Source organism: Microtus ochrogaster, chromosome 1, assembly GCF_000317375.1.
Source record: "Microtus ochrogaster isolate Prairie Vole_2 chromosome 1, MicOch1.0, whole genome shotgun sequence".
Taxonomy (NCBI): domain Eukaryota; kingdom Metazoa; phylum Chordata; class Mammalia; order Rodentia; family Cricetidae; genus Microtus; species Microtus ochrogaster.
The window spans coordinates 124,569,674-124,579,062 of NC_022009.1; the positions used below are offsets into that span (position 1 = coordinate 124,569,674).

Below are 9,389 nucleotides of genomic sequence, written 5' to 3' on the forward strand. Positions count from 1 at the left end.
GGATGAAGCATGCATGGATAAAATGGATCGTCTTAAAGGATTGCAGCTCCAAAAATACATTAGCAGGACTGGGCAGGTTTGACATAATGAGATTCCTATTTTAGCTTGACTTCTGGAACTCTGAGGAACTATAAATTGAGCCGCACAAGACCCTAGGAAGGAGGCGCCTCTTTTAATCGCTTACAGACTTTGCTTCAGACTTTGAAAGATACGTCTAGTTGTCAGTTTCCTAAAGAGTTAGACTATTGATACTTACCAGCTTTAATACAAGAAATGATCGATAGAAAGCCCTGGTCCACATCGTACTGAAAGCCAAAACTGGTCACAGCAACTTGTACCAGGAGCTCAGAGAGGGGGCTGAGATGGCCGAGGCTCCTGTAGATGCGGTGACTCAGCCAGTAACTGGGAAGAAAAAGAAGAGTCTGTCCATCGAGGAAAAGATTGACATCATAAATGCAGTGGAGAGTGGCAAGAAAAAGGCCGAGATTGCAGCTGAATATGGAATAAAGAAAAATTCTTTGTCTTCCATTATGAAAAACAAAGACAAAGTTCTGGAAGCCTTTGAGTCTCTGAGATTTGATCCGAAGAGAAAAAGACTGAGAACGGCCTTTTATACGGATCTGGAAGAAGCACTGATGAGATGGTATCGGATTGCCCAGTGTCTCAATGTTCCCGTTAATGGGCCAATGTTACGTCTAAAAGCTAACGATTTTGCTCAGAAGCTGGGACACAATGACTTTAAGTGCAGCAATGGTTGGTTGGATCGTTTCAAGTCCAGGTACGGCTTAGTATTCCGAGCACAGCCCGTAGAAGCCACCGGTATATCTACAGACCCTGCCACTGTCTGGTACCAAAACGTGCTGCCTTATTACTTAAATGATTATCATCCTAAGAATGTTTTCAGTGTAAAAGAGACCGGACTGCTTTATCGAATGTTACCGACAAACACATTTGCATATAAAGGAGAGACTTGCTCAGTGGGAAAGCTGTGCAAAGACAGGATAACGCTGGCAGTCGGAACAAACATGGACGGCTCAGAGAAGCTTCCTTTGCTCGTTATTGGGAAAAACCGAACTCCGCGTTGTTTCAAAGGCATAAAGTCCCTGCCTGTGTATTATGAAGCGAACAGAATGGCATGGATGACTGCAGCCATATTCGAACAGTGGATGCATCAGCTTGACGAGAAATTTCAAGCCCAGCAACGAAGAGTGGTGATTTTTGTTGATTCTTGCCCTGCACATCCAGAGGTGAAAAACCTAAAGTCCATTGAGTTAGCAATCTTCCCATCGTGCCTGTCTTCCGGGCTTGTCGCTATGAAACAAGGTGTTATTAAAAGCCTGAAAATCAAATATCGGCACTGTCTTATCAAGAAATTTTTAAGTTCTGTTGAAAGTAGCAAAGAATTTACATTTTCTCTACTAGACGCGGTTGATACATTGCATCTGTGCTGGAGAACTGTAACCCCAGAGACCATTGTGAAAAGCTATGAAGAGGCAGGATTCAGGTCTCCAGCGCTGGAAACCAACAGTGAAGAGAGTGAAGCTGCGGCTCTTGACCTGGCTGCCCCTGCTCTGGGGGCAGGGGTGGAGCTTCCTGAAGGTTTGTCCATAGAGGAGTATGCTGCCCTGGACGAGGATCTGGAGACCTGCGAAGCCACCCCAAATGATGATGAGGAGTGTACCAAAGAAAGTAAACAAGATGAAACTGGTTTTTATGCTTCTGATGAAGAGGAGGAGGACAGCGGAGCTCTAGAAGCAGACCCGCCCTTACCATCCAAGAACGACGCAATTGAAGCTATAGGAACCCTTAAAAAGTTCCTTAGAAGTCACGATGTGAACGATGAACTTCACGATTCTTTAGCAGACCTTGAAAACTTTATTAATGCTTTGTCACCTAAATAGTCGTGTATTATACATCTGCGGAGTAGGAACTTTGCCTGCTGTATCTTATTACATAAGGAATGTAAAAGGAAAGTATCAATTAAATAAGGAAAGAGAGAACCTAATAATCCTTTCTAATTGTGACAGCCTTTGATCTGAATAGCAAGGCTCCCTGGCAAATAATGACTAAGTAAAACGGCAAAGTTCCGCTGAGCAGGTTTGGGGAGAGTAAACTGCTCTCAGAGGCTTTGTACTTCACAGGGACATAGGTCTGTGTGAAAGAACTCTTCAGCAGACCGACTCACATGCATGAAATTGCTGGCTTCCATTTTCTTTGTTTTTAAGTTCAGATCATGTTCTAGAATATTTTACTTTATCTATGTAGCCTAAGAAACAAAAATTACTTGTTTTATTGTAACCTGCCTGTGCACCAAGACGATGCACCATGTATCTCTGCTGCTTTCAAGTTACTTGTCAAATTAAGTCAGATGAAAAGCCAGTGTTCTGCAAGGCTTCCTGTCATCTGGGACCAGGAGATGCAGGTTCTTCTGGTATAATAGTGTGTGCTTGTTCAATGGGAAGACATATGAGGGAAACACTGATGGAACTCATGTTTATATTTGAATGTGGTCAACTCTCAAGCCAATTGAAGATGCACATAGAGTTACCAAAAAGAAAATTATGCTGCCTTTTTTTTTAAAAATTACAACAGCTCAGCTTTTAATCTAATTTTGCTGAATTTCATTTTCAGCACACTGTGATATTAATTGTCTTCCTTCAATTTTTTCTTCTCTAAATTTTTTTATTAAAGTTGTTAGAGAAAGCTTTATCTAAATATTACATTAAAATACTGCAGTAAATTATCTAACCACCATCTAAAAATAGCTTCTGTGTGAGATTTTAACACTATGTCAGTTTTTCTACAGTTCAGTTTTAAGTAGCATATTTATTTAACTTATTAAACCTAATTTAGCTCCCCTTGTAAAGTATTTCATAAAAATACAAAGCATAATGATTTTTTGTAAACTATTAATTTGCCAATTATACAATTAGAAATTACACGGTTAGAAGAACATAATTTAACAAAGCATTTTCTTTTCTATTGCTGATTTACTCTGCTCTGAGATTTAGTAATAGTTGAGTCTTAAAATGTATTAATATTTTAGAGGTTTCTTTTATTATTAAACATGGACTATTTAAATTAAAAAGCATTTTGTGATTTGATATGTAACTTTAATTTGGCTCAATCATGGACCTAAAAGAGTTCTTGACATCCCATTTGTCTCTCAAGAGAAAATTACTTATAGTTAGTCTGGTCTAAAAATAAATGTTTTATCGTAATTGTTCTTGCTTTATAAACTCTTGCTGTTTCAACATTGTTTTTTATTTCTTAGCAACCAAGAATAAATCTCATGATACATTTAGGACATGTGTACTGTTCTATTTGTTTTATTGTAACCTGTTTTATTGTTCTTCACTGTGTACTGTTTCTGAACTACTTAGCAGAAGTGTTTAGGTCAGGTTAAAACAGAAGGGTGTGTAATCAGCAACTATGGGTTTCATGTTTCCTGCCTGCCCCTATGGAGCCTGAGTCCTTATTGCAAACCTTTTCGCTGTGTAGGAGGCAGATTAGCTGGAAGGGGGAAGCAAGAAGAGAAGGGAAATCAAAGTAAAGTGGTCCAGGCAAACACTTCTCAGGTTAAGAGGAATGCAGACCCAGAAAGACAAATATCATATGTACTCACTCATAAGTGGCTTTTAGACATAAGCAAAGAAAAACCAGCCTGCGACCCACAACCCAAGAGGACCTAGATGACAAAGAGAACGGATCTAATCTACATGGGAGCATGGGGGTCAGGGGAGAGGATAGAAGGTGATGGGGGGGGAGGGAGGGGAGTAGAGAAAAATGTATAGCACAATAAAAACAAGAAAAGAAAAAAGAAACAGAAAGGGGGGTGGGGTGGAGAGGGGGACCCTTCCACTGAACCAGTAGGGCTCCAGCTCCCTGAGACGAGGCAGAGTTGGGAAGTGGACATCGGCTTTCAGTTTCACAGGCAGAGGAGAACTGGACTCAGGCCTCTGCTGCACAGAGGGCTCCTTGAAGAAAACGCCACACAGAGCAGGTAAGTCAACAGGAGGCTGTGACCAGTGGATAAAAGAAGAGCCTGGAGTCCCTTCCAAGTAAAGTGGGGAGCGTGGCATAGTGATGGGTTGGTGAAGAACGTGCTAGGTAATGCTAGATAACGGCATGGTCATCTTCATGCTGTCACCTGATTGACGTTCAGACGGTCACCTCCTTGGCTAGACAATGCTTCTACGATGTATTGGAAAGAACCAAAGGATTGGATTCCCCACTTTGTAGGCAGAGACTGCTCAGACCTGAATAATCAACAGAAACTATATTAATTACAACACTGTTCAGCCAATAGCTTAGGCGTCTTTCTAGTTAGCTCTTAGATCTTGAATTAACCCACTTTTCTTCATCTATGTATTGGCACGAGGCTATGGCTTACTGGTCAGGATCTGGCATCTGTCTCCTTTGGCAGCTACATGGCGTCTCCTTCCCTCTGCCTACTTTCTCTCTATATCTCTGTTTGGATTTCCTGCCTGGCTTTATTCTGCCCTGCACCCAAAGCACCTTCTTTATTAACCTATGGTAATAAAACGTTCACAGCACACAAAGGGAAATCCCACATCCCCTCTTTATCCCATGCTTACTTATTTTGTTCTTAGTTGTCAACTCTCAGAAGCTTTTTGAAAGCTGGGACAGTTGTAAAATCCTCTGATCTCCCCAGAGAATACTGAGTGCATGGCAGGCTCCTGGTGTGATCTTGTGTTTGTGAGATGTAAGAACCAAACGAGGAGGTCCAGACAGTCCTCCTAAACTGAAGAAAAGGGGAGGGGAGGGCATCTACTCCCTGACTTCCTCTTGGTAAGCCCTGAAACTCCTCAGTGAAGGTGCTGTCACTGAGGGAGGCTGTTGACTGACACCTATGTTCCTCATTGCAAAAGAGATGACTCAGCCCTGTGAGGGAACCATTTGTGAGCTGCCATGGGAGCAAACGAGAAACCCTTCCCCAAAGAGGATCTGGAAGTCTGCCTTCCAGGCCCCAGAGTGCTTTACGGGGTGTTGTTTACCCTAAACCATGCATCCATGAGTCTACCATGTGGATAAGCCCCTAGAGGTAATACTGGGAGAAGTGTAAATCCTACAGAATCCGAATGGCTGTCAGAAGAAAGTATGGCCTGAGCCAAAAGACGATTGCATAAGTACAAAGGTTAAGCTTGACTCCTAATGGAAGAAGAGGCCTTGTGAGCAGGTAAAACGAGTTTTTTAAAGCCTGATTCTTCATTCCTGAACCGTGTGCACATCATGCAAGTCAGACCCGCCATACAGGTGAGGAACCTTTTAAAACGTCTGTTTGAACTTGAGCTGTGCATTTTAGCTTTCAATCCAATTGGGTTATTATGTTGTTGTTTTTGTTGTTATTATTATTTTATTATTACTCCAGATTTGACCACTGTTTTCCAGATCCAATTATTCTGTTGGAGAAATCACATTGACCCTTTAGAAGAACAGATTGATTTCCCCTCCTCTCAGTTGTGGGGGTAAGGAATCTCACAAATAATGTAAGTTCAAACCTGGTGACTAACGATTGTAATTAAGAGGGGGGTGCCCGATAATTATAAAGGGTTTATCCTGTTCATGTTGCTAGGCACTGAATGATGAAAACAGAAAAAAAAAAAAAACAAAATCCCTCTGTCTTGACATTGGTAAGTTAGTGAAGGAAGCAGGCAGCATTCCATAATGACAGGGGACACACTGAGCGTGGCGTCTGTGTCTACAAAACCACAATGCGGGCCTTTAACCTGGTCTTGAGATTAGGAAGGAGTGAGTCAGCAGGGTGTCTGATGCCAAAACCTAAGACTTGGACCCACAGGAAAAATTGGAGTTTAGTGGGCAAGGGAGAGATCACTGCAGGTCAAGTTTGGAGGGAGGAAGCCTGCCATCAGCTGAGGAAGGAAAGGAAGCCTGCAGAGGAAGAGTGGCTTGCGGTAGAAGAGGCCTGCCCCGGGAGTGATTGGCTGGGTTAGAGTTCAGTAAAAAGACAATTTTTGCATATGGGGGGAAGAGGAAGGAAGAAAAGTTTTCCATCTGTGTTTTTGAAAGTTTTGACCATAAGCAGAATCGTGGGCCTCAGGACAGAGGCAAAATGTTAGAGACGCAGGAGTCTCTGAGGAAAGCCACACCACTGCCACCTTGAGGAGGTCCGTTGTGAAAGGATTGAAAGGATCGTTCTAGCTGGGCTTCTTCATGCTTTTCACTCAGTTAAGGACCTGACCCTCACCTGAGTATCCAGCTGCTCCTACCACATACTGTGCGAAACTGCCTTCACCACATGTGGCCAGGGAAGGCCAGGAGAAGCTCGGTCTAGGCAGCTCTGCAGCTGTGGCCTTTTATTGGGGTTGAGGGTCCCCACACTCCTGCAAACAACCCTTTGCCTATGCTTGTGACTAAGCCCGATAGACTCATTGGTCCTCAAGAGTGAATTTTGACAGTCACTGGGACCTTAGAAAGAGTGACAGACGTTGTTTCCCTCAGGAAAGGAAATTTAGCAACACCTCCTGACACACAGAACTATTCCTTCCCCTTGTAGGAGGAAGTAGTGGGAGGAAGGCATTGCAAGTGAAACGGATAAGCCTCTCCGCATTCTCCAGGAGAGCGGACAGAGCATAAGTTCTTGCTAGGCCTTTCACCCTGAGGGAGCAGCAGAGGGTTTATCGCAAACATTCATACATGAGCGAAGACACGTATGTGCACATGCAGTGACGGTCACGGAAAGGGAGGCTGTGTGAAGGCCCAGAGACTGCAGGGAACTGGGTGGCTGCTGCCCTGGCCCAGCACCCCTGTGGTGAGCAGCTGTGCATGCCTGGTCTTGGTCTTGGATTAACGCTGGTCCCTCACAGCATCCCCAGGAGGACTTCCCTTGGCAGTGATAAACAGATACATTAATAGTATCCTAGCGACCGTATTATTTACTGATCATGGCTGAAGTGTCATCTTCTTAGAAATGACTATTGGTCTGTAACCCTGCTCCACCCTTATCTCATTTAACTAACAAGATGCCTAACTTCTTCAACAACTTTATTCCACGTGCTGTCCCTAGTTATCAGATCAATATTTTAATTATTATTTTCTGTGGGAACCTTCCTAAGCTTACGCAGCATTTCTTCTTTCTGCAAGGAGTGTAGCAGACACTCCGCTGAGCAGTGTGCAAAACTCTCCGAGCCTGGAAAAGGTACCACTCCTAATTAACTGTCCAGAGGACTGTCTCTCGGCACAAGAACCAGTTAAATGCTTCTGGTGGGCTTTGTAGGACCTGAGGGAGACGGTGCGTCCTTAATGAAGCAAACCAAAGAGCTAACGCTTCTCCAGACTTAGCAGCCCCACTCCTGTGAGGACTGCAGATGTCCCAAGCTCTCAAGAGCAATTCTGGAAACCTTGACAAGTTCCACAGGTCCTGGAGTCATTAGGTAAGGTTAGCTTTTAGATGTTGTCTGCATTTATTTTAGAAATGCCTTTAATTTTTTGAGAGGGTTAACTTTGAGACCATTAAAAGGCATAGGGATTTTTTTTTGCTTTGTTCTGCTATGAAATAAGAAGAAAAAAACCTTCAAAACTGGAGACCTGGAGACACACTTGGAATAGGGGTGTTCTAATTTCACCTGCTAAACTCAAGACGAGCAGGCAGGAAGTCCTGTCTTACCTTGTGGAGAATACAGGGAAAGCTTCAGGTTTTCCCCAAAAGAAAGATGTATAGAAAGGTAAAATCAGAGAAGACTCAATTATTTTCTCTCTCTCAGTGCTGCGGATTGAATACAGACCCCGTGGGTGTTAGGCAAACATGACAGAACAGAGTTCCAGCCCAGGCCCAGGGAGTCACCATTAAGACATTACCACATCAGGGCAGAGGTAAGAATGCTTGCCTAGTGTCCACAGAGCACCGAGTTCCATCCCCAGCACAACAAATAGATACATAAATAGAAAGAAAAATAATAAAGGGAAGAGAAAAATACTCATATTCTGGCCGCTCACAAACTTGTAAAAGTTACTCAGAACGTTCAAACGTGTGAATACATAAACGTAGCTGCCAGGCCTGAGCCACTGTTCTGCCTCCCACCTCTCCATTTTTAAAGGCCCCAGTGTTGCTAACAGAAGCTTGGAGAAAACAGAATTGACTTCCTTTTCCACACTGGTGTTTGAGCTAAGCCTTCTTCAGGGCATTCCTTTTTCCTTTCTCCTTTGCCTGCTATTTTGATAATGTTATTTTGAATAGCTTGCTAGTATATTTTTATGAGGACTCCTTTTGCCAAATGCAATTAAAAGAACTGTCTGAGGCTTGGTGCTCCCTGGAAGCTGAACAGAGAGTCTGGGATTTAGCAGCAGACTGAGTCTCCATAATAAGGACTTTGCTCACGCATCACTCCCTGGTGCTGTCATTCAGAGAAGCCTCGGAGATAAAACAATACAACTAACAGGTCCCAGGTATGGGGTCACTTCCCCTCAAGGAATAGCATGCCTTCTATACTCGAGAAAGAACACGATCAACCCCATCGTCAGTGTTCTTCTTAAAAAATAATAAACGGGGGGTGTAGGGGGTGTTCTTGAACACGGGGCACGGGACAGACACGGCGGAACAAACACAGACACGACACGGCGGCTCCCACGTGGGTTCGCTTTAATGGGGGAGGGAAACACAAAAGGACGAAGGGTGTGGGACACACAAGGAAGAGGCAGGACGAGGAGGGGAGGCCTCGTGTGGCCCCTGCCTTTTAACGGGGAGCCCAAGGCAATCTGGGAAGAATATCTCACACCTGCGCGCAGGTGTGCGCACAGGCAACCATAGTCCAGGGGGAGTCTGGGAGTTGTAGTTTTCCAAAAGAACAACAGTCAGTATTAGTAGCCACTCCAGGATAGAGACGGTTGCCACTCACACACAGACCTTTTCGGAGGGCCATCTCTGCTGGTGTGCCCTGTCGGGCAGTTTAAAGAGAAGTCAGACATGTGTCCATCTTGTTTTACTGTCTAACTGGGAATGTAGGGTAAACCCTCCATATGATAAAAACTGCACTTTGTGAGTGGTTTGGAGCCCATGTGGTAGGTGGAGTCCATTTGCATGAAGTAAGCAGACTTTACTGTGAGCTCCCACAGTGGGAAAGCTTCCCCGAAAAGGGTCGGGTGGGGCCAAGTGGGGTGCAGGGTACTAAAGCCAGGCAAAGGCCCCTGTGGGCAGGGATGGTCAGGGCGCTTCAGAAGAATTTCTGCAGGGTTCCGTTTTATATTTTCTGTGTCACACAGAACAAGTGGAGCACATGTTTTCTTTAAAATGTCCAAGAGTAGATCATAGGAAGGAAGTTCCTGGCTTCACCTTGGGCTTGTGTGTACTGTAGGTAAATTGCTTAAACTCTACCCTTGATTTCATGAAGTACCGATAAAGGGAGGTGGGG

General features: G+C 44.1%; 1 protein-coding gene across 1 annotated transcript; it reads left to right on the forward strand.

The window, feature by feature from the left end:
- Positions 1-362: 362 nt before the first annotated feature.
- Positions 363-1,901, forward strand: Tigd4 (tigger transposable element derived 4). The gene has a single exon (XM_005344162.1). It carries the CDS (start codon positions 363-365, stop codon positions 1,899-1,901), a length of 1,539 nt encoding a protein of 512 aa, XP_005344219.1.
- The last annotated feature ends 7,488 nt before the right edge of the window (positions 1,902-9,389 follow it).

Coding starts and splice junctions, on each gene's coding strand:
- Tigd4 (XM_005344162.1), top strand. CDS start 363: ATGGCCGAGGCTCCTGTAGATGCGGTGACTCAGCCAGTAACTGGGAAG.